At 44.3% G+C, this 25956-nt stretch overlaps 1 protein-coding gene across 4 annotated transcripts in view; it reads left to right on the top strand.

The window, feature by feature from the left end:
* Styxl1 (serine/threonine/tyrosine interacting like 1) overlaps window positions 1-25956 on the top strand; it is a 49220-nt gene that overhangs the window by 5885 nt on the left and 17379 nt on the right. For 2 of the 4 annotated variants that reach the window (XM_071605511.1, XM_027952860.2), the window contains exons 2-5: window positions 4737-4840; window positions 15984-16045; window positions 19379-19526; window positions 24514-24659. In XM_071605511.1, coding sequence (XP_071461612.1) covers window positions 4738-4840; window positions 15984-16045; window positions 19379-19526; window positions 24514-24659 — 459 coding nt within the window. In that variant the 5' untranslated portion in view covers window position 4737. The remainder of the gene's footprint in view (window positions 1-4736; window positions 4841-15983; window positions 16046-19378; window positions 19527-24513; window positions 24660-25956) is intronic. The other 2 variants (XM_071605512.1, XM_071605513.1) reach the window with 2 other exon arrangements.

Raw genomic sequence — 25956 nt, 5'->3', positions numbered from 1 at the left:
GGACTTGTAGCTATCAGAGGCTCCTAGAGGAAGCTGAAAGGAGAGGGAAGGTAGGTGTCCAGGAACTTCTGCTTCCTGAGCCCCCGCTGTACATCAGGCCCAGTGTTGGCAGTGTGCGTCTGTTCTCCAGGGGGTTCCTCTACCTTGCCAGTATGTTTCTGCCTCCATTTTCAGGTTTGGGCATTGATGCCAGCACTGGGTATGAGACTTGGTCATCCTGGCACAGCCTGAGTTTTCCACAGGGAACCAGGGCACCGTGGGGCTGGCTGTGGACTCTGAATCATATCTCTACCGGTCCCTGTTCAGCCTGAGCCAGGAGCCCCAAAATGACTCTTGTGGTCTGGCTTTTCCAGGAACATCAACAACATCCCTCTTCTCCACCAGAAGCAAACTCCCATCAATTGTGTCCATCTGGACTGTCTGGGGGCTTGGAGTAGCTTGGCAACTAAATACCAGACCAAGTGTTCAGTGTCCTAGACCTCCTGTGAGAAGCCTATGGTCAGGTGTAACCTCTAACAGTCAGAATATCACGCCCTGGGCTTTGGGTAGACCCAGGGAGGCAGGGAAGGGTTCTATCTGGCTGGCTCTTTGTCCCAGTCTCAGGCTCTGGCAACCCCTAAGGAAATGTCCCTTTCTGGTTGTCTGTTTTCTTCAAATGCAGATGTGTGCTATCACTGAAGGTGAGCTCACAACCAGCTGCTGGCTGGAAGAGGGCCACACATAAGCCCCTAGTTTGAAGGTCAGGCTGGGTTATAATAAAGAGGGTGCTGGACCTTCCTACTGGATGATGTCCAAGTACAGAGACAAAGCTGACAATGGTACCCTCCATCCTGACAAAGAGTAAGTGGCTTTGCTGGTCATCCAGAGAGCTGTGTGGATTTCACACAGATGGGAGTGAAGAGGTCCTTTAAGGAATCTATATGGGGAAAAAATGGGGGCAAAGATGGGAAGATCCATCTTTCTTAGCCCCATCAATGTGGATCACCAAAAGATGTTCCCTCTGACCATCCCCCATGCAAGGACAATCATGCTAAATGTCCTGCAAGTATCTTATGAAGAGCTTTCTGAAAGAGCCTAGCATACCTGGATGCAGTGGTACACACCTGTGTGCCAGAGACTTGGGAGGTTGAGGCAGGAGGTAGAAGCCAGCCTCAGCAACTTAGTGAGACCCTGCCTCAAAAAGTAAGGGCTAGGAATGTACCTCAGTGGTAAAGTGCCCTGGGCTCAATTCCCAGTAACCCCCCATAGAAAAGTCCAGAATTAAAGGGACCTCTTAAACTTGCCATTTTGACCCCACTGTTTTGGATAGGCCACCAAGAAAATGAGACTTGGTAGATGTAATATCAATGAAATTCACAGTGACTGGAGGCTCCCAGAAAATTCAATTTGATATGATGAAAATTAAGGAAAAAATATTCATAGTAAGATTCACATGGAAAATATTTGATCTTGGGGGGAAAATAAGTTTGATTTATCAAAATTGAAAGTAGAAAAAAACTGGAATTGGTCAATTGTGAAATATGGAAAATCAATTTAAATTGGCTAGTGGCATCCACTAAGGAAAATGCTTTGGACAAAAAGCATATTGCTTGAATGTTTTAAATAAAAGCATGACATCCGGATATACTTTGGGCCCAAATGGTGGATCCAAGAACATCTAAACTCTGGAGTTTGGAGGAGTGCTGGAAGGGATGGTAGCACTCATTTCTCAACCCAGGGATCTGCCCCTGATCTCTGCCCCCAGGGTTGCTTATCCTTTCAGAAATGTGCTGTTAGGTTTGGGGACTGATTCCACCTCCCCTGCAGCCTTGCCAGCTGCTAAAGGGCATTTGTTTCTTCACCAGAGAGTGCCCCCTTTGGGAAGGAGAGGTGTTTGAAGGAAGAGATGCCCCGAGGCTGGGGTTTTATCTGGTGCTCAGAAACTGCTCCTTGGCTACTCAGTGAGGAGATGGATTTTTCAAAGGGGCCAGCTTTTAGATTGGCTCAATGAGGATGGAGGTTTAGACCCCATCCCCTCTCTTCTGTACTTTCTATTCCCTAGGATGGCCCAGGGACAGGGCTTTCAGAGACAGAGGACCTGGCACCTGACTGGGGGTGGTGGGAGTGAAGAGGTCCTTTAAGGAATCTATATGGGGAAAACATGGGGGCAGGACAAACTGGCCCCATGTGTGTAATGTAAGTAGCAATGTCCATTCCACACATGCTTATTGAGCACTGCTTTGTGATAGATAAATCCTGGGCACTGAGGGAAGATACACCAATGGACAAGATGGGCAGGTCTCTGTTCTTATGAACCATGGGCTCAGAGCTCTCCTCATACAAATGAGCACTGTATCTTCAGATGTCTGCAGGTGAGGTGAAGACAAGGACTCTTGTAGTTTGAAAAGATGGCCCTGACTTCCATGTGAGGAGTGGACTAGGGAGAAAGCAGACACGGAGAGCCCAGCTGGGCAGCCATGCGTCATCAGGAGCAATGGAGAGGAGCAGGTGGCTTGGAATCCATGTGGGAGGGAGAGCTCAGAGAGAGGATGGAATGGGGAAGGGAAAGAGGGACTCAGCAGTTGGGCTGAAACGATTTGGAGCATGATGGTGCTTTTTCTTGAAGGCTAAGAGATAAGCAGGTATTGGAGGTATGGGCGTGTGTACATAATAAGTTCTATTTGGCCACATTATGTTTGAGATGCCCATCAGGTATCCAGGTAGAGTCTGGAGTGAGGGGGCTGAGAGAGGGTAAAATGTGGGAGTTGTTGTTATATAAGAGGTGTTGAAGGTACCAAATGAATCACTGAGACTCAGTCTTAGATTAATGGCTGTCAACTAGAAGCAATATTGCATCATCCTTCTAGGGTACACTTGGCAATGTCTGGGACTTTTTTTTTTTTTCTTTTCTTTTTTTTTTGGTAGTGGGGATGAACCCAAAGGTGCTTAACCACTGAGCCTCATCCCCAGCCCTTTTGAAATTTTTAAATTTTGAAACAGGGTCTTGCTAATTTGCTTAGGGCCTTGCTAAGTTGCTGAGGCTGGCTTTGAACTTGTGATCCTCCTGCCTCAGGCTGAGCCACTGTGCCTGTCTGGGACCCAGTGCCAAATCAGTATCTTACAGTAGTCAACATCTTTGGATGTTGCTACTGGCCTCTACTGTGTGGAGGCCAGGGATGCTGCTAAACTACTACAATGCCCAGGCCAGCCCTCCCTTCCACAGCAAGTTACCTAGCCCAAATGTCAAGGATGCCAATGTTTAGAAAACGTGACCTAGAATGAGTGTATAGATGGGGAAGAAAAAAGACGACCCTGCCCAGGGGCATCCTTACATGAAGAGGGAAACCCTTGACAAAGACTGAAAAGGAACAGTCTTGAGAGGAAGTAGAAAAGCTTAGAGAGTATGGTGTCCTGGGAGAAGTGGGTGCTTGGGGAAGGAAAAACACTCACTGTTACATGGTGGGTTATTAAGGGCTTAGGCAAGAGGGACACTGTCAGTGACCTTGATGAGACCGGCTTCTGTGGTTTGGGGTTAGAAGCTCCAGAGGAGAAACCTGCGTCAACAGTCAGTGCTTACAGAGCATTTTCTCCCTGCTCAGAATACCTTCCCTGGCTAGCTTCCTGAATCCACAGGCAGCAGGCAGGGACTGTTGTGCTCGTTTTACAGAAGGGGAACACTCTTATTGCCCCCATTTTACAGAGGTAGAAACTGAGGCACAGAGTAACTACTCTTCAAGGTCAGGCAGCTGATGGGAAGTGGCACAGCCAGGATTCCAACCTGAGACCTTGACATTCCTGGGGGTGAGGAAGTAAAGGAAAGGAGGGCAGAGATGAGAGAGGGACAAGAGGATGTTTGTGTGCAGATTCGTGTGGAGGCTGAACTTGACCTGGAGGACTGAAGTCGCTGAGGAACGCTGCCCTGGCCACTCTGAAATGGAGTCTGTTTTGAACCAGGTTACCTCTGGACTCCACTCCCCCCAACCTCTCTTTGCTGCCTCCAGGGGTTCTACTCTGCCTCCCTTTCTAAAAGGAAGCTTCCTACAAGAAGTTGCTGGAGAGGTCCAACCCTTCCAGAATTAGATGTGCCCAGGAATCGGTGTCCCAAGAGCAGCCCCTGCCCTCAGGCACCAGAGCCCACCTCTGTACCCATCAGCCTCTCCATCCAGCACTGTCATGACCCCTGACACAGTCTGCAGGGCTCCCCAGGTTATCCCCTACACTCTCCAGCTGTAGCCAAACAGACTCCTTTAACTTTCTCAGGTATTGAGCTCATTCCTGCTCCTAACAGAATATTTCTTCTTCACCTTCTCCCTTCTCCACCTCGCCCAGTGTCCTGCCTCAGCTTAGCAGTCACATCCTTAGACAGCCCTTATCTGGTTCCTGACTAGGTGAGAAACCCCATTGTAACAGTACATGCTTATTCTCTTGTGGTGCTCCTCCTTCTTGGGCTTAGGCCCTCTGCAAGGGTCAGTCTTATTTATCCTGGTTGTTTTCAGTGCGTGGTCTGTGGTTGGCTAAGTGAACGGATGAACTGATTGACGGCTGTTATGCAGCCGACCTGGTATCTTGCAGCTCTATGGGGTTCCATATATTAGTCTCCTCTGCACATATTTCACTTCCAATTTTCAAAGGCTTCCGGATGACTTATATTAAGTTTGAAGGGATGTTAAGAAAATTTAATTCAGTATCTTTATGGTCATTTTTCTTAAATAAAAAGAGATATATTAAACTTGTGCATTATTGATTCTTCCCAATAGGATGGCTGATTTGGTTTTTTGTGAGCCAACAGAACTTTACAACATCTTGAATCAGGTTACAAAACTGTCCAGATTAACTGAACCCAACTATCTCTGTTTATTGGGTGAGTACATATACAACCCACGGACAACAGCAAATGTGAAGAATGGTGTCCCACATCAAAGACTTTGAAAAGTGGTTTGGCTTATTGGCTCTGTGGGACTTGGAAATCATCCTAATTTGGATCTAGAAGTTTCCAGAAGACTTTTTCTAGTCCTCTTTTTGTTTTAGTGAAATATTTTAAACATAGCAAATGTAGTAGTACTAAGAAACACCCTTGTGCCCACCACTCAGATTTAATCTAGTAAACAAAACATGGTAGATACAGATGTGCCCCTCTTTGGTACCTCATCCTGACCACATTCATTTCCCTCACTAGCAATGATGGCTTCTGTATTTTCACAAAATAATGTGTGGTTTAAGTGCTTAAGTATACTAAATATTGTAATATAATATAGGATATATAAATATAATTATGCCAGATATTTAAATATGCCATTATATATAATCATCTGCAACTTTTTTTTTTTTTGGCACTGGGGATTGACTACTGAGCCACATCCCCAGCCCTATTTTGTATTTTATTTAGAGACAGGGTCTCACTGGGTTGCTTAGCGCCTTGCTTTTTGCTGGCTTTGAATTTGTGATCCTCCTGCTTCAGCCTCCTGTGCTGCTGGGATTACAGCCTGCGCCACTGTGTCCAGCTGCAACCTTTTTTTTTTTTTTTTTAAAGTATGTATGCCAATACTCCTCAAATTATTCCATGAAACTGAAAGGGAAGATGTACTTTTAAACTCATTCTATGAAGCCCATATCACCCTCATACCAAAACTGGATAAAGATATTTCAAGGAAAAAAAACTGTAGACCATACATGCAAAAATCCTAAATAAAATATTAGCAAATTAAAAGTGTACATTAAAAAGATTATACACCATTATCAGGTTTATTGCATTCCATGGATGCAAGGATGGGTCAACATACACAAATCAATAAATGTAATACACCACATGAATAGAATCACATGATCATTTCAACAGATGCAGAAAAAGCCTTCAATGAAATTCAGCAATGCTTCATAATAAAAACCCGGGGGAAAAAAAAAACTAGGAATAGAAGTAACTTACCTCAATATCATAAAGACTGTATATAGCAAGCCTAAAGCCAATATGGAGGGATTGCAATTTCAAGTTATACTACAAAGTCATAATAACTAAAATAGAACCATACTAGCAAAAAGCTGACATGTGAACCAGTGGAACAGACTAGAAGACGCAGAGACAAACCCACACAGATATACTCATGTGAGTCTTGATAATGTGCCAAAAAAACATACCTTGGAGAAAAAACAGTCTCTTTAACAAGTGGTGTTAGGAACCCTGAATATCCCTATATAGAAGTATGAAACTCAATTTCTCTCATTCTGTACAAAAGTAAACTCAAACTAGACCAAAGACCTAACTATAAGACCAAAAACTTTCCAACTGTTGGAAGAAAATGTAGGGGAAATACTCCAACATACAGGCACAGGCAAAAACTTCCTGAATTAAATCTCTATAATGTGAAATAAGAGAAAGAATAAATGAGCTGGCCTGTAATTTAAAACCTTCTTCACAGCAAGTTAAATAATTTTAAAATGAAGAGACAACTGACAGAATGAGAGAAAATATTCTTTAGTTACCATTCCAACAGCGGACAAATATCCAGAATATATAAAGAGTTCCCAAAACTCAACATCTAAAAACCAAATAATCCAACCAATGAAAGGACATGTGAACTGAATAGATACTGCTCAAAAGAAGTACAAATGGCCAACAAATACATGAAAAAAATCTTCAACATCTTTGGCCATCAGGGAAATGCAAATCAAAACCAAATGAGATTCCATTTTTCTCCAGTTAGAATGCAGATGCATGAAGAAAGGAACTCTTATATGTGGTTTGTAGGAACATAAATCAGGAAAGCCACTATGGAAGTCAGTATTTAGGTTCCTCAAAAATCTAAAAATAAGGGGCTGGGGTTGTGGCTCAGTGATAGAGTGCTTGCCTGGCATGTGTGACGCACTGGGTTCAAATCTCAACACCCCATACAAATAAACATCTAAAAATAAATCTAACTCATGATCAAGCTACACCACTCCTTGGTATTTATCCAAAAGAATTAAAGTCAGCATATTTTAAAGACTAAATAAATAAATGAAGTGTGTATGTGTATAAATGTGTGTGTGTGTGTGTGTGTGTGTGTGGTGCTGGGGATTGATTGAATCCTTGGCCTTGTGCATGGGAAGGAAGCACTCTACCAACTGAGCTATATCCCAAGCCCTAAAAGTATATTTTTGAGCCAGGCACAGTGGCACACCTGTAATCCCAGTGACTCAGGAGGCTGAGGCAGGAGGATCGCAAGTTCGAGACCAACCTCAGCAACTTGAAACTCTGTAAACAACTTAGTGAGACTCTGTCTCAAAATAAAAACGGGCTGAGGATATGGCTTAGTGCATAAGCACCCCTGGGTTCAATCCCCAGTACCCCTCCCCCAAAAAAGTATATTTTTGAGCATTTCTCCCATGTCTCTGGGAATACCCAGTTAACTAATTTTAACTGTCAGTTGAAATTTATTTCCATTCGCTGTCCACGCAATGTGTTGCTTGTGTGTCTTCCTGTTAAAGGCATTTTGCAGTGGGCAAGCTTGTGTGTTTTTCCGTATTTCTGTGTAAGGTAGTTTCTTCAGGTATATACACAGGAAAGGAATCACTAAGTTGGAAATTCAGCTCTACCACACTGTCAAATTGTCCTCCAGAGGGCTTGCATCAGTTTGCACTCCCATCTACAGCGTAAGAAACATCATTCTCCACCCCCAGAGTGGGGATTGAACCCAGGGGCACTCTACCAGTAGCTACATCCCCAGTCTTTTTCACTGATTTTGAGAAACTCTTGTTAAGTTGCCTCAAACTTGCAATCCTCCTGTCTCAGTTTCCCTAGTTATCAGGATTACAGGTGTGTTCCCCTGTGCCCAACCAGCCTTTTTTTTGTAATCTGATAGGTATAGGTTTTCCTTGTTTTAATTTCATTTTTATAGTTGTTAACAAGATTGAATATTTTTGTTTATTGACCACCGTGACTTCCCCTTCTGTGAAGTACCTATTCATATTTCTCCATTTTTCTATTGGGTCATTTTTTGTTTTTCATATTGATTTGTAGGAGTTCTTTATATACTCTGGTTGCTAGTCCTTTACTGGATGCTAGTTGTTTACACATGTTACAAATACCTTTTCCCAGTCTTTAGTGTTTCTTGGATTTTTTTACTTGTGAAATGTAACACATACAAGTATTATCATAAAAAAATTGAGTTTTCTGATTTATCACAAAGCAAACACTCATGGAACAAGGGCTAGAGGATGGGCTCCAACAGGCCCACCGGACCCTCCCAACTGCTACTCTGTTCCTCTCCTCCAGAAGTAATCTGCCCAGAACTGCTTGTTTTTCTTTGTGATCTCACCTAAGCATAGATGCTTCTAGCTAAGTTTCTTCTGGCTTCTGGATTTTATGTGAATATTATCAGATAGCATTTTCTCCTTTGTGTTTGGCTGTTTGTGGCCATCATCATGTTTGAGATTCCTCTGGGTTGTGTGGGCCTTGACCCCAGGGCCTTATGCATGCTAGGCAAGCCCTCTACCACTGAGCTACACCCCAGCCCTGTTTTTGTATTTTGACTGTTGTAAATAATGTAGCAGTGGAAGTACAGGTGTCTCTCTGAAAAACAGATTAAATGACTTTTAGATATGTACTCAGAATGGGATTGCTGGATCATTTGTAGTTCTAATTTATTTGGGGGAGATCAATGTCAAGTACTTTCTTCTAGTTGTTCATGTTTCAGACCTAACATTTAAGTCTTCAATTTATTTTGAGTTGATTTTGTAAAATATGGTATAAGAGTCTAATTTCATTATTTAGCATGTGGATATCCAGTTTTCCCAGCACCACTTATGGAAGAAACTGTATATTTCCTCCCTGTTGTATATCTCTGGCACCATTGTCCAAGGTCAGCTGACTATAAACAAATGGATTTAGTTTGGGGCTTTCTGTTGTGTCCCATTGGTCCATATGTTTGATTTGAAAGCTGGTGTCATAATGTTTTGATTACTGTATTTTTTTTTCATATTTTATTTTTTAGTTATTGGTGGACACAACATCTTTTTTTTTTTTTTTGTATATGGTGCTGAGGATCGAACCCGGGCCGCACGCATGCCAGGCGAGCGCGCTACCGTTTGAGCCACATCCCCAGCTCCTTTTCTTTTTTTCTTTTGAGAGTTTTGCTTTTCCAATTTAAGACATTAATCCATCTGGAATTTACTTTTGGATATAGTTTTAGATGGGAATCTTCTATATACACATCCATTTGTGTTAATGCTTTTTATTATTTTCCAATGTTATTTTCTAATTGATGGTGTACAAGAGCATAATTGATTGAGAGGGGAGCTTTTTCTGTAAGTACCTAATTGGTTATAGAAATACACTCATATTAGTTTGTTTTCATTAGGTATTATAATTATATATAGTAGTTGTAAAAATGCATTCATAAAATTAAAACTAGTTGTTAGAAAGTTTGTACTTGATTTGTAACTTGTATAAAGACATAAATCTTCCATGTTGTGCTGCCAAAATCCAAAACCTGACTCAAAAGAGGCCACCGGACAGAGGGAAATAAAGGGAACATAAAGTGTTCAGAGTAAACAGGGAGTTCAGAATTGTCCAAGATTCCCTCTTGGGATTATACTTTATTTTACTGCAATGAGTAACTGCTATCATCAAGAATTGCCAAAGATTCTATGTCAGATCCTTTCAGATTCTTTGTCAACTGGACAAAGAATATACAGAGATGTTTGGGAGTACTCAACGCTTTGTCATACCAAGTGCCCCGTAGAGTGCCAGGGTAGCTGCAGTGCCTTTGAAGACTGACTTGTAGAAACAGGCTATCTAGCAGCAGATTGTAGAGATCTCTTAGTGTGTTTTTAAGAATCTGGACTTGGGGGGCTGGGGTTCTGGCTCAGTAATAGAGTGCTTCGCCTAGCATGTGCGAGGCTCTGGGTTCGATCCTCAGCACCACATAAAATAAATAAAATAAAGGTATTGTGTCCAACTACAACTAAAAAATAAATATTAAAAAAAAGAATCTGGACTGGGGGTGGGGGTGTATCTAAGTGGTACAGCGCTTGCCAAGCACGCCCCGGGTCCTGGGTTCAATCCCTATCACCCCCCATCCCAAATCTGAACTATACTTAGATTTTATCAGCCTTTTTCATCCAATTCATGGGAAGTTGCAGCTAGTATGCCAGCTAGTCACTGAACACAGTGGTTTTGCTCTTGAGGAGTGTAAACCCATACGCCCAACCAGGAGATGAAAGAATGAAGGAAGGTTTATTACTTGTACAAGTAAGGAGAGCACTGGGGATACCTAACAAAGCTTGCTTTTATTCCTTTTGCTTTTGTTATGGAAACGTATGCATGGTAATACTGGAGAGACTGTCCATGTATGTGAGCACAGTCCTGAGCATCCTTAGTTGGAGATCATTCTTTTTTATATATTGCATGCTCAAAGAGGTGGACAAGATGGGCATGGTGGAGCATGCCTATAATCCCAAAAATTCGGGAGGCTGAGGCAGGAGGATTGCAAGTTTGAGGCCAGCCTCAGCAATTTAGTTAGTTCTGTCTCAAAATAAAAAGTGGTTGGGCATGTAGCTCAGTGATAGCACTTACCTAGCATCTGCAAGGTCCTGGGTTCAATCTCTTGTATCACAAAAAGAAAAAAAGTTTAATGCAATCCCCTTTAACCCTTGCCCTCATTTCCCTTTCTAAAAACTCCAAAGTCATTGTCAGCCCCTGGAAGACAGAGCAAAGGACATGGGTTCTCTTGTTTTCCCAGAGACGTTCTTTTCTGTTTTTCCAAAAAAACAAAGATGGTGAAAAGGAATGCACCCCAGCCAAGAATTTAGTATTAGAAGATACTAGCTTCTGCTTAAGCCAGAACCAAGACAGCTCTAAGAGGGTCAGGGTGGCTCGAGCAAAGGACAGAAGTGTATAGTTTTTATGTCATCTACCTGATGGGCTGGAACTGCATATCTCTCTCTCTCTCTCTCTCTCTCTCTCTCTCTCTCTCTCTCTTTTAGTTATTGATGAACCTTTATTTTATTTATTTATATGCGGTGCTGAGAATTGAACCTAGTGCCTCATACATGCTAGGCAAGCGCTCTACCACTGAGCCACAACCCCAGCCCTGGAACTGGGTCTCTTGATGTCATTATGTGTAGAAGTGGGACTCTAGTTGTGCCTGTGCTCTTCCTCATGCTCCATGTGTGGCATGTCTCATGACCACCTGAAGTCCCCACCTAGGGTAAGAATCTGACTGTGCTAAAAGGTCAAGGTGAACTAGTGATGATTATGCATGCGTTGGCCTCTCACCACCTGGAGCTGCTCCTTCTCTGGTAAAGCCCCTGCTATTGTTTCCAGAACATGGTACCCTCTTGTCCTGCCTCAATGGTTCTGATTTAGTGACCTCATCTGTCCACCTCTGGCCATTTTGTTATTTCTGCAGACCACATAGTTTCAGAAGGTCAGCAGATTTCTCAACCTCCCAACTCCAAATGCATTATCTCAATTCCACGGACTTGAAGATGGTTTCACTTGTTAACTCCTAAATTTCTGGTTTGTCTGCTAACTTCTTAAGGCTGAGAGCTAATTCGTTTGTCTCATTCCTTTCTGAGGTTTTATTTGCTTAATCTTATGGGATCCTATTCTTCATGGGGGTCCCTGACTGTTTAACAATCCTTTATGGAAAAAGATTCTTCTGAAATATGATTTATCACAGTACTTTTAGAAAATAGGTGTGCCAGCAGGTGGTACATATCTGTAAATCATAGTGACTCTGGACACTGAAGCAGGAGAATCCCAAGTTCAAGCCAGCCTGGGCAATTTAGTGAGACCCTGTCTCTACCCACCCCCCAAAAAGTTAAAAAGGACTGAGAATATAACTTAGTGGTAGGTCAACCCAGTTTCAGCTCCAGCCTCCTCCCCAATATAGAAAATGTATACACCAAAATAGGCCCCCCCACCCCAAAATTAGTATTAGTATTACTGAGGATTAGTATTTGAGATTAAAATCTACTCAATATAGAAGCTGTGTTATTTATTGGAAGATCAAAACAGAGCTATGAATTTTGCTACATCCATTCAAAGTAAATAACTTATGACATACAGATTCTGACAGATGTAAGAAATGAAAACCAGTGTATTGAACCTGTATCTGTCATTTGTTCAAAAACTCACACACAGTAATTAAGTCTGCAAAAAAGACAATTGTAGGAAAGAAAAACTGCCCTTTCACAAGCCTAAAGCATCCTTCTAAAGATACCAAAATAAAAATTCATATGTATCTGTCAAGTTTTAACTGTTGGACACAAACACCATTCTAGAAATACTGAACTGCATAGATTAAAAACACAAAACATGGGGCTGGGGATGTGGCTCAAGCGGTAGCGCGCTCGCCTGGCATGCGTGCGGCCCGGGTTCGATCCTCAGCACCACATACAAACAAGGATGTTGTGTCCGCCGAGAACTAAAAAAATAAATATTAAAAAAAAAAAAACCACATAACATGGGCTGGGGACATAGCTCAGTTGGTAGAGTGCTTGCCTTGCATGCACTAAGGTCCTAGGTTCAATCCCCAGCACCACAAAGCAAAACAAACAAAAAAAACCCCATGATATGCAACATCTTAAGCAATTAAAGCACTGATTTTTTAAAGAGCCCATTCAAATCACCACTTTCATGATGATTGACATACACAAATAAGAGATAGTGGTTCAAACTGAGGAAGTGATACCTGGATTTTATAAGACTTTTTCTTATATTTTTTTCTTTAAATGTCTCTTCTCATCTCTAAAATAATTTTTAAGTGCTAAAACTTTAAGGAAGGCAAACTCTTCAAGTAATTTGCCATTAAGTGTAGACTCAGTTGACAAATCTTAATAAGGAACTAAAAATTAACGTGAAACACAGGAAAAGCTGGACAAAGCAGTGCTATTATGCTATCATGGCCTTTCAGTTAAAGACGTAAACTAGCAGCCTGAAATGTCTCTTGGTTTAGTATATTAACTTCCTAGGATTTTCTAAAATTTATGCAGCAGCACATCAGCCAGGTGTGGTGATGTGAATCAAAATAAAGCAAGAAGCTGCTAAGTGGTACATGCCTGTGATCCCCACTACGAGGTAGGTGGAGGAAGGAGGATCACAAGTTCCAGGCCAGCATCAGCAATTGAGTGAGACCCTGTCTCAACCTAAAAAAAATAAGAAGGGCTGAGTTTAAGCCCAATGGCAAAGTACCCCTGAGTTCAATCTCTATTACTTCCCTCTTAACTCCTGGCAATCATGCCCTTTTATAGTTTGATAGCCTCTTTCTTAGAGCTAAATAATATTCCATATTCAGAGTATATCACAGCTTGTTCACTCACCTACTAAAGGACATTCTGGTAGTTTTCAAGTTTGTGCCATTGTGAATAAAGCTGCTATGAACGTTTGTGTGTAGACACAAGGTTTCAACCCATTTGGGCAAATACCAAGGAACACAATTGCCGCAAACAGCTTGTTTAATCTTGCTAGAAACTGCCAAATTTCTTACAAAGTGGCTTTATCATTTTTGCATTTCCAACAGCAATGAGTGAGAATTCCTGTTCTACATCCTCACCAGCATTTGGTATTTGTCAGTGTTCTGGATTTGGGCCATCCCAATAGGTGTAAGTGCTCCCATCATTTCAATTTGCAATTCCCTAATTAGGTTAGATGTTGAGCATTTTTTCATATGCTTGCTTGCCATCTGTATGTTTTCTTTGGTGAGAAGTCTGTTCGTATCTTTTGTCCATTTTTAATTAGTTATTTTCTCACTGTTGAATTTTAATGGTTTGTGCATAAGAAAATAGTACTGTATCAGGTATGTATTTTGCAAATATGTCTTCCCAGACTATGTCTTCTTTTCTTTCTCTTCCTTCTCCTCCTCCTCATTCATCTTTCTCCACCTCTTCCTTCTCCTCTTTTTCCTCTTCCTCCTCCTCTTTGCTCCTCCTTTTTCCTCCTCCTCCTCCATCTTCATTCTTCTCTTCCTCCTCCTCCTCCTTCTTCCTCTTTCTTCACCTCCTCCTCCTTTTTTTTTTCCTGTAATGCAGGGTTGGAACCCAGGGCCTTACCCATGCCGGGCAAGCACTCTGCCACTGAGCTGCATCTCCAGACCCTTCTCATTCTCTTGACAGTATCTTCTGCAGAGCTCAAGTTTTAAATTTAAACAAAGCCCAGCTCATCAGCGATTTCTCTTGTGGATTGAGGCTTTGGTATTGTATCCCAAAAGTCAACACCAGACCCCAGCGTATCTAGATATTCTGCTGTGGTATCTCCTAGGAGTTTCACTGCTTTTCATTTTACACTTGGGTCTGTGATCTCTTGAGTTAGTTTTAGTGAAGAATGTAAGGTCTGTATCTTGATTAATTTTTTTTTTGCTTATGAATGTCCAATCATTCCAGCATTATTTGTTGAAAATGCCATCGTCTCTGATGTCTTGCCTTCATTCCTTCACAGGTTCTGTTGATCACTTTCTGGATTCTGTTCCGTTCCATGGATCTATTTCTCTGTTCTTTTCCAATACCATACTGCTTTGATCAATGTAGCTGTAAGTGCCTAGAGAGGTTGAATAATGTCAGTTCTCTGGCTTTGTTCTTTTCCCTCCATATTGAGTTGGCTTTCTAGGTTTTTCTCTCTCCATAACCATGTGTTTTTTAAAAAATTTTGTTCATTCATCTTTCCATAGCAGTTGTGAAGGTGACCCCACAGAAAGGTTTTGTGATTGTTCCTGACCTCGAAATTTCAATGGTCTTGAACCAGTTTTTTTTTGGGGGGTGGGGTTGGGATTGAACCTAGGGGTGCTTTACCACTGAGCTATATTCTCAGTCCTTTATTTTTATTTTCACACAGGGTCTTACTAAATTGCTTGGGGCCTTGCTAAATTGCTGAGGCTGGCTTTGAACTTGTGATCCTTCTGCTTCAGCCTCCTAAATCTTGGGATTACCGGCCTGCACCACTGGGACCAGCTCATTCTTTTTTTATTATTATTATTTTTTTAGTTATAGTTGGACATGATATCTTTATTTTATTTATACATTTATTTTTTATGTGGTGCTGAGGATCGAACCCAGCGCCTCACATGTGCTAGGCAAGTGCTCTACCGCTGAGCCCCAGCCCCAGCCCCGGGACCAGCTCATTCTAAATGAAAAGTCTCTCCCACAGTTAGACCCCAGGGATTACTTGCCTGAAACAAAATGGGCACATTTGCCATAGTTTCTATGCACAAAACAGACCTGATTCAGTTTCTTGTAGACAGAGATCTTTTAAGTCTTTAATGTAAGGCTCAATTCCTATTTCATGTTCCTCCCAACTATAAGGAAGATCAATATCTCCCCTTATATCCTAACATGGCATTATAAGGGCCTCAACTCATAGGTTCTAGCCTGAGTTTGGGTCTAAACTCAGTGGGGCACTTAGTGTGAGCTCGCTTTCACTTTGATTTCTCCCCTACTGCTTCCCCCGACCTTTTTTTTTCCCTTTGCATTTCTGGGAATAGAACCCCAGGCCTCATGCATGCTAAGCAAGCTAAGTTAAGCTACATCTCCTGCCCTTTTCATTTTTTGTTGCTGCTGTTGTTTTGAATTTTTCCAAGTGTAGTAGCAAGTGCCTGTAATGATCCTGTCTCAAAGTTAAAAATAAAAAGGTCTGGGTTGTGGCTCAGTGTTGGAGTACACCTGGGTTAAATCTTGAGTACCACACAGATACACAAATTACTTTGAGACAAGGTCTCACCAAGTTTCCCAGGCCGATCTTGAACTTGTGTGCCTGGCTCCTAGTCCTCCTTTTCTAGACCCAGAGAAAACTCCATCTAAATCAGAAATAGGAAGTCTTATTGTCCCATAAGGGGATGTGTGGGTGTGAATGTAATAGGACTGGGGGTCACGAGGTGACAGCCCAGAGTAATGAAACTATATACCTCAGATTTTAAACAGATAGTAACTATCACCTGACTTGCCAAAGTATGTTGATGACAAAGTATGTACTGTAGATAGTCTGGTCCTGTGTTCCTCTGTAAATTCGGTTCTGAGTTAAACCCTTTTCTTTCCAGATGTTCGTTCCAAAAGGGAGTACGATGAGAGTCATGTGATCACAGCCCTTCGTGTGAAGAAGGTACGCACCTGAGTCAGCATCTGGGGCAGGCTGGTGACCTTGGTGAGGGTGGAAGGAATGGGAGGTTTCATCCTGTGTCCACTAGGGTCTCCTGTGGGACACTAAGCAGTAGGTACCCCAGAATATAAGACACTCTTGATTCAGTGTCCCCGCCCTCGTGGAGTTTCTGTTCTACTCAGTGAGCAGATGATTAACCATAGCGGTGGGCTGGGGTTGTGGCTCAGTGGTGGCACACTTGCCTAGCATGTGTGAGGCACTGGGTTCGATTCTCAGCACCACATATAAATAAATAAATGAATAAAGGTCCATCAATAACTAATTAAAAAAAACCATAGGGGTATTACACTAACCCAAAAGTGTAAGCTCCTCCTTCCCTCCTTGCCTTCTTTTTCCTTCCCACATTCTCACAAGCAACTGAGCCCAGCTACTGGCACCGTGGTCCTCTCCTGTTTTGAGGCCTTCTCCACTCCCCTGCAGGTGTCCTCTCTCTTAAGTCGTGGCCATACCTGGAAGATCCGCTCCAGCCTCTGAGTCCTGGTCACAGCCTCTGCCCTTGACTTTGAAGTTCTCTCTCATTCTGGTTTCTTCTTTCCCTGGTTCAGCTACATCCTTTCCTTCTGCTACCTGAAGGTATCTTCCTGGTCTCTTTCATGCCTGTCAGGATGCTTTCCTTCACTCAGGCTTATAGCTTCAACCCTCCATATCCAGTTAGGGTCCTGAGGAGTTTACTTCTAAAATTGTGTCTTGCAAAATTCCCTCCTGTCCTGCCCTACTGCCAGAGTGCCATATGCATTTCATCTCTGGCTCTTTTTCAACATATAGATCAGCATGGAGCATGGGCCTTGGCATGAGTATTTTTCTGGGAATAAGCTTACTGTCTGCTGCCCTCCCTCTTCCCTATCCCTGTGCATCATTTTCTGCTTATTTTCTCCCTGGAGTTTCAGTTCTCTGGCTCTCTACTCCAGCGGCCTTTTTCAAGGCTTTCTCTGCTTTTTGTATAACCTATTCTGAGCCTCTCTGTCACGTATGGGTCTCATTTCCCAGCTCAGCACTCCTATCTGTGTTCCCTGGTCTCTGGCAACATGCCAACTCTCTGCATCCCAGCCTCTGGGGGCTGCTCACATCTTTTCCCTTGCCAGGTTCTTCTATCTCTAGAAGCCCACCCTCAACCTGTGTCTACATTTTCTCCTCTGAGTGCCATCTATTGGGCCCCTTCCTGAACATACTTCTGATTCCTTTAGAGAAACAGGATTTCTCCCATTTGTGTTGCAGAGAAACCTATTAAATCCCTCCTTCAGGTCTTCTGCTGGTCTGGGGTTCTACCTCAGGCTAGGTTGCAGAGGCCAGAATCAGGTTCAGGCTGCCCTGAGTCACAGGGCTCATGGGATACTGTCAGCAAGTGAGGACCAGACTCAGCTCTTCTCCAGCTGTTGGAGAATTGGGCCTCACAGGAAACAGGTAGCACCAAGACCCCACTTCAATGCTGATTCCTGTCATCAAGTCAGAAAGATTTCAGACATGTTGCTCAGAGTAATAGTCAATGAGTTTATTAGCAGGAATGGGAAGGGGAAAAGTAGATGCTCTCATGGAACAGGGTTCACTCTAGTTTTATTTGGGATCCCAGAGAAGTTTCCAGAGAGTCCTACCCAGGTCTACCTCTTGTCTGGTAACTGACAGGATGATATCAAACTTTCAAGTTCCCACTGACATGACCACTCTAGGTCTCTTTGGCCCATGCTGACTGGTTCTAATTGGAATCTGTTCTTACAGATTTTATGGTTAGGGGGAATTATCCTTACCTCCGTAAATTCCAGGATCTGGTCTCTGTAAGGGTCTCCTCCTTCAGGGAAATTTGGGTTCCTCTTATCAATATTATTTTGGACTCTCATTTTCCTGCAGATAACAGGTAGTTTGCTGGGGAATGTAACATATCCTGTCTATGTAAGCCAGGCAGGGATGCAGGTGAATTACTTCTTAGAAAAGAAAGCATGTGGGGGTCGGCACAGTGAGCCCTTCTTCAGAATTATCCTCGTCATCTCATGTTCCTACTGCTCATGCCTGTCCCTGTCACAGGCAGGCCTCCTCAAGCTCTGGAACATCTTGTAGGTTCTGAGCCTTCTAGTGCTGTGAGATTACATCTCCTCCCTAGGTGACCTCATCCCCTCCTAGGTGACACTGTCTCCTCCCTAGGTGGCATCATCCTCTTAGCAGTCAGCATCTGCTGTTCCTTGCCCTGTGATCTGCATTACGGTTATTCCACCATCCCTACCTCTTCTGGCTTCTGTTTGCCATCCATTAATTTAAGCACATTTATGGCCTACCAGGTACAGACACTATTGTAGATGCTCAGGACACCTAACAAGGACCCAGATCCCTGCTCCCCCAGAACTTATACCTGACCAGGCAGCCCTCCTTGTGGCATCCGCTTGCTCATGACTTCCACTCCACTGACCTCCTGACTGCCACCTTAGGAGTGGTTTTGGATTGGGGCCTACTGCCAACCACTCTCTGTACGAGAGAGAATGTCACTAATTCATCTGGTCATGGTTACTCCAAATCCAGGACCTGATAGGCTGTGAGCCCTTCAATAGACCAGCCAGTCTTTAGTTGAGTACTTGCCTCTGGTCTGGCCCACTGAAGCTGGCCCTTCTTAGAAGGGGATGTGGGTATGGAAGATTCTTGGAAGTCAGCACATCTCCACTCCTCTTGAAACATGGGGGAAAGGCTTTACCACTGGTCATTCCACTAAAAACTAGAGAGACAGCTGGATACAGTGGTGCACAATTGTAAACCCAGCAACTCAGAGGCTGAGGCAAGAGGATTGCAAGTTGGAGGCCAGCCTGGGCCACTAAGCAAGACCGTTTCAAAAATTAAAAGGCCTGGGGAGTGTAGCTCTGTGGTAGAGTGTCCATGAGTTAAACCACCACTATAAACAAATACCACCACCTAGAAAGTCAGAGACTGGTTGTTTGGTGAGGAAACTAGGTTTATTCAAAGTCAGTGAAACTTAAGGAAGATAGAAGAAAACTTAGTCTCAAATCTGCATCTTCACGCACAGGGTCAGGGAAAGATTTATAAGGGAAGAGGAGGCACTTGGGACAAAGTCAGAAAATATACATTTGCAGATTTAGTAGCTAGTAGCTCTCAGCCAGAGGAAGTATAGGATGCAGAAAAGTAGTTATCAGGAAGTCACTTTTAATTTCAAAGTGTCTGTTTCCAGCAGGCGTAGGGGGTTGGGGTATAATCTTTGCTTCCAGCTCCTTCTGGGGCTGACATGTAGGAAATCCATGTTCAACCAAGCTGCCCACCACCTCACCTCTGTGTTTTCCTTAGAAGGATAAAGACTACCTCATCCCTGAGTCCGTAGACCTGGAGTGTGTGAGATACTGTGTGGTGTATGACAGCAACACCAGCACCCTGGAGATGACCTTAGTCTACAATGAAAACGAGGATGATAATGACTTTGACAATTCTGGCCCAGGTGGGTTTTTCCAGCAGTGGCAAAACGATAGGTAAGGAGCCTGGTGGGGACAGGCTATAATCCCAGCAGCTCAGGAGGATTGAGTTCAAACAGCCTCAGCAACTCAGCGAGGCCCAGCAAGATCCTGTCTCTAAATAAAGTTTAAAAAGGGGCTGGAGATGTGGCTCAGTGGCTAAGTGCCCTTGGATTCAATTCCTAGTACCAGAAAAAAGTTACTACTTACTATGTGCCAGGAGCCATGATGCCAGGTGCTTCACCTGGGCTAATTTGTGAAGTCTGCAGAGCCTCCTTGTGAGAATGGTAATGCAAAGAGCCATGAGACGTGTGAGACTTTACCCTCCATACAAGATAAGTCACCTGCAGCAGTTGCATGTACACTATCAGAGACCTGAGACTCCTGGGTCAGATACAGGACTGGGTTATTCAGAACAACACAAGGACCCAGAATGTCAGCATTGTCCTGTACTGGTTCTCTAAGCCCCAGTCCCCACAGGGTTAGGTGAAGAGGGCCAAGTGACACTTAGAACTACAATGGGTTGCCTTATAGAAGAGTCCTAAGCTTAGGGGGCCTGAGGGAAGAAAGAATGTCCTGTCTTCCAAAGCTGTTATGTAAATGTCTCCTGAAGAGATAGCCCAGAACAAAAGCAGCCAATGTCCCTGTTCACAGAACACTGAATGGAGAACTGTCTCCTAGCAGGTACATCACTCCCATTTTAAAGAGGGTTGAAACTGGCCCAGAAAGGTGAAGTAACTCACCCAAGATCCTGGTGAGTTAGGATCTATTGCTATGGAGCTCATTTCTCCAAACCGAGTCGCTGAAAACAGCAAACCTTAATTATTTTCCTCTTTCGGTGGGTCCAGAATTCAGGGACCACTCAGCTGGAAGGCACAGGGTTTCTTGTGGGCTGCTGTCCTTGGAAGGTTTGGGCCAGGATGATTGGCATCCAAAATGACTCATTAGCCATGGCAGTAGCCAGAAGGCCTCAGCTCATTGGCACAGAACCTTTCCTTGGGATTGCTTGAGTGGCTCGCAACATGGCAATGGGTATTCCCCAGAGTGAGGGGTCTGAGAGAGGGGGTTAGAAGGGGTAACCATGTGCCTTTTATGACCTGGTCTCAGGACTCAGTTACCTCTGCCATGTTCCAGTCACTAGAAGTAGGTCATGAAGTCCAGCCTGCACTCAAGGGACAAGCAGGTAGTCTTGACCTTTTTATTTATTTCTTTTGACGTATTTGTTATTGGTGTATTATAGTTGCCCATAATGGTGGGATTTGTTACATATTCATACATGTAATTTGGCCAGTGTCACTCCACAGTATTTTCCCTTTCTCTTCCCTCTTCCCTCCCTTTCTTCTATTCTAATGATCTTCCTTCAATTTTAATGAGACTCCCACGCACCTCTTTTTCTTTTTCCTCCTTAGCTTCCACATATGAGAAAAATATATGATCCTTATCTTTGAATGTGGCTTGTTTCATTTAACAAAATACTCTCAAGTTCCATCCATTTTTCTGTAAGTGACATAATTCCATTCTTTATGGCAAAATAAAACTGCATTGTGTGTATTTACCACATTTTCCTCATTCATTGATGGACACCCAGGCTGGTTCCATAGTTTGGCTATTATGAATTGTGCTGCTATAAACATGGGTCTGCATGTATCACTATAGTATGATAATTTTAATTCTCTAGGATAAATACCGAGGAGTGGTATAGCTGAGTCATAGGATGGTCCATTCCTAGTCTTTTGAGGAGCCTCCATACTGATTTCCACAGTGCCAGTACTAACTTACAGTCACATCACAGTGTGAAAGTGTTCCTTTTTCTCCGTTTCCTCTCGGCATTTATCATTGTTTGTATTCCTGGTGACTACCATTCCAATAGGCTTGACATTTTAAAGAGGTGTTTAAAAGACTCTGTGGACAGATTTCCAAACTATCACAGCTCCTAAGTGGTGGGGTCACAGTTCAAGCCTAGGCAGTTTGAGACTATCCTGTCTCAAACTGGATGGTTGTGTTGGAGAAGAACATGGCTTAGGGCTGGAGGGTCAGTTCCAAGATTCTCAGTTGAAATTCTGAAGCTCCACTGTTCTCTTTTCAGCCCCTGGCCATCCCCTGGCACCAAGAGATCTGCTTCCTCTGACTCAATAGCTGATGTGGGTGGGTATAGTTCCAGGGCACTCCCAGGACTGCCACTGGGTGGAGCTAAGCTCCCACCTTCAGGAAAGCCAGCCTTTCAGGCTTTCTTCCTAAGTGCTCTTTGGCCATGGTAGGTCCCTGCTTCCCCATGCCTGCCCCACTGGACTCTAGTGTACAGTTCTGGTATTATGGGATTACATGCTGGATCCTGAAGCCCTAGGAAATGGGCAGTAAAGATAACCCCGCTTCCACCCTGCAGCTGAGTGCACTGTGCCATGGGTTCCCATGCCCCTTGGTAGGAAGCCACAGCTGCACATACAACTCTCCCCTTACACAACTTTGCTCACTTAAAATGGCATCTTGCATGTAAGTGCTAAGTCTTTTGGATATAAGGTCATTTCAGGGTTCCTCTCGCCACCCCACTTCTCTCTGTTGTTAAGTACCTGTCTCCTCAGTCCCCAGGGAAACCTGAGCACAGGGGCTCTTCCTCACATCCCAGCAGCAGGTATGTGAGATCACAGTGCAGTCCTTTCCTGCTGGCCATGTGGGCCTGTGGCCATGGGGCTCTTCCTCACTGTGCCCAGAGCTGTGATGCCCGTGACTGATGGACGTCTTGAGCAGCCTCTGTACCTGGCAGTATGCACCAGTTGCTCCTGGGGACCCCCACCTTGGGCCCTCTGCTCAGGCTCCCCACCCAGGCTGCAGATCCCCTGGGCCTTGCTGCATCTCTCCTTGGCCTTCAGTGTTGGTTCCACCACCCACCACCTCTGCTGGGGACCACCAAGTTCCCAGGGGGAAATGGGCCAAGCTGTTTCCAGCGCGAATGTGGGCGCCCTGCCTGTGGGTTTCCCCCCAGTCAGTGTCTTCATAGAAACTGTTCTTGGCTTCTGCACTCAGAGGGCTTCCCCATCTTGGAGGAAAGATTTCTCTCATGTTGAATTGTCCTTCCTTGCAACAGTGGGGTTATAGATTGCAAGTGTGCTCCTTGACACAGGAAGAAAGCTTTGGGGCTTCCTTTACCTCTCTCAGCAAAACCTGGCTTTCATGACTATTGGCTGGCTAAGGAACCCAAGGAATTCAACTCAAAGCTGCCCCCGTAATCAGGGACCTTGATCTGAGTATGTTCCTTCTCCTTTGTAAGCAGCAAGTGCCCCAGTTCAGAGAGGAAGAAACTAATGCCAATGGAGAATTCATGATCAATGGGAATAGAAATGAATGAAATTGACATTGCAGAAATATTAACTCCATCACCCCTTCTAGTGGAAACCTCTACTTCCCAGTAATGGATTGAGGCTATTATGGAGGTACCCCCCCCACTTCTGAGCAAGTGGAGCCTGACCTTTTCTGGCTATTGGAAAGGTAGCCTAGGCTCTGTTAGCATCCCTGACTATCCCCTGGGAACTGGCCTTCCTCTGGTGCTGATCCTGTTGTCCCTAATTGAATAAGCCTCCAGTGGGTCTCGAGAAGCAGCCTAAAGGTAAGAGTCATGCATCCTGAGAAACTCTACAGCTCCCTGGGGCCTTCTGACCCGCCACCATTTGTGGCTCAGGAGAGTCATGACGGGCATCACATGACCCATTGGTTGGACTCTGACTTCTGAATCAGACCCCATGGGAGGCTTTGGCCCATGTCTGGACAACTGCAGGTTATGTCCCAGCCTGGTTACAGACTCCAGACTTGTCCTCCAAATGTAGTTCCTCCAGACAGGTCCCAGGCCACTATGTCCTGAGCAGTCCCTGCTGGAAGTGTCCTCGTCTCCCAGATCTAAAGTTTAGCATAGAAGTCAGAGTTCATACCCAACTCCTTCTGGATGGCTGTCCCGAGCCTGCTAGCCAACATTACTCTTTCTGGGTCTGCTAGCCAACATTACTCTTTCTGGGTCTGTTCCTGGATCCAAGTATTCTGGCTTAGCCTTAATTATGCAGAATTCCAGTCCCATATATCTGATTTGCATACAGTCTATCCTGCAGATCAGCGAAGGTGTTAAGGTTAAATTGATGTCAAAACCACTGTGAAATTTCATTTCATACACCAGAATGGCCATGTGACAAGAACGTAGAGAAAGGAGTCCTCAGGCATTGCCTGCCAGAGTGTGAGATGGTGAAGTTGCTTCAGAAAAAAGTTGGATGTTTCCTCAAAGGGTTAAGATAGATACTCCAAAGACATGGTGTCTGCATGAGAACTTGTGCATGAGCTCACACAGCATCATTCACAGTAGCCCAAGGAGGGAATAACACATCCATCCTCAGATGAGAGGATAAAACCAATGTGGTAAATCCATGTGGTGCAATGAATATTAGCCATTGAAAGGACTGAAGTATTGATACATCTGCAAGAGATGAATGCTGAAGAGACTATAGCAAGTGTAGAAAACAGACACACATCATGTGAATGACATGCTTCCGTTTATATGAAATGTCCAGAATACATGATATGTGGAAAAATTAGATAAATAGAGCTTGGAGTAACCAAAGCTGCAAGTTTGGGGGTAACAAGAAAGTGACTGATACAGGGTTTCTTTTAGGGATGATGAAAATGTGCTAAAATTGATTGTGATAATAGTTACACAACTGACTATACAAAAAATCACTGAATCGTATGCTTTAAATGGGTGAATTGTTTGGTATACAACATGTGGCGCACATATGTTGTGTGTATATATATATATACACACACAGCTTACAGAAGATCCACCTGATGGTAAGTTGCCTTTAAAATTTTAATTGTTACATTCCTCTCATTTATCCTTTTTCGGCTTCCTAAATAATTGCTTTTCAGAAGACAGAGTGGCTGTCTAGACAGATGGTGAGCACAACACAGGACAGTCACCTCTTTGGTGTCCATTCTTAGAACTGGCGCTCGGACCTGCCGTGGAGTGTGGCAAATGGCTGAGCAACTTCACCCGCAATCCTGTGCATATCCTGAAAGGGGGCTACCAGCGCTTCTCAGGCCTGTACCACTTCTTTAGGACCCAGAAGATCATCTGGATGCCCCAGGTGAGGCAGAGGGCTGAACAGAGGCTAGCTTGGCCAGGAAGCATGGCTGGGGACTAAGGGGTGGAAGGCAGGGGAGGAGGAAGAAGAGACGGGAACAGGGGATGGAAGGAGATGGAGGAGAACAGGCTGGGGAAATGAACTGGTGGCATCCAGGTCATGATCATGACTTTATTGGTGTCCAGGAAAGGAAGAGGCCATTGGTGACAGCATGGAGTTCATCCTCTGTGTCTGGCAGCTGGTGAATGGGCCCGTTCTCACTCTGATCCAGTCTGATTCTGGGTGCTGCTCATGGCCTCTGTTGCTGGGTTTCTTGGGGCCTCATACAGCCTTACCCTTGCCTCTTCTGTTGCTGAGGATCTACCAGCGAGCCAGCTGTGACCCTTTTACCCTCTGCCAGGGTTCCCTCTCAAATTCTCTTCCATCACTGAGCAGCCCTGACCTCCACCATGTCCATCTTCTTCCCCTAAATCCTGGCCTGATCCACAGGGGAGTGTGCTAGTGGGGAAAGGGGCCCTGCAGACCTTCACAACCCTCCCTGCCCTGCCACTCTGCTGCTCAGTGGGCTTGTGTGACAAGGCAGGACAGCAGTCTATGGTCAGACCTGTTTTCAAACCCAGGGTGTGTACACAAGCTTTCCCGACATCCTCTCTCCTCCTCTGAGGTAACAGCACCTAGGATTTGGGCTCAGCAAGTGCCCACCAAGTGCGGCTCCCTGTTCCTGGGGGCCTCCCTTTGCTGGCTTTTCAGGGTGTGGAGAGATTGGTGTCTTCTCTGAGCTTCTGCTGCTAATAACTCGCCCCACATACTTTACTGACAGCTCTAGTGAGGTGTAGCCGACATGCGATGAATGGCATGTTTAAAATGAAGTATGGTTGGTTTTAATACGTGTGTGCAGTGACTTTCCTAGATTTGGAGGGGAGGGGCTTGTGGAAGCTACGAGGGCTGGGTGGGCAAGTGGTAACCCTGCTTGGTTGTGGCTCTTTAGAATGGGGTTGCCTAGCATTTGCCTCTCCCTGTCATAGGACCTTTGCCACCAATTTAGGAACAAAGGTGAAGGTTCTACTTGCTACATGTTCTTTACCATAGGTGGGAGTGTCTCCATGCTCCCCTAGGAGCTGCTTCTCTGAGGGAAGGTGGTGGCCAAGTATTAAGGCTCTGAGATTGCCTTCCACTTTAGATGGAGCAGCTTATAGTGACTTCCCTGTGCTGGTAGGTGACCTTCCTTCAGTAAGAGCTCCCTCTGAGCAGAGGTGCTCAGGGACTGACAGATTTCAGCAGTTCATTGCTAGAGGCAGAT

This window comes from Marmota flaviventris, chromosome 19 (assembly GCF_047511675.1).
Source record: "Marmota flaviventris isolate mMarFla1 chromosome 19, mMarFla1.hap1, whole genome shotgun sequence".
NCBI classification, from domain to species: domain Eukaryota; kingdom Metazoa; phylum Chordata; class Mammalia; order Rodentia; family Sciuridae; genus Marmota; species Marmota flaviventris.
Note: the sequence above shows the minus strand (reverse complement) of the source record. Positions and strands in the feature narration are given on the sequence as shown.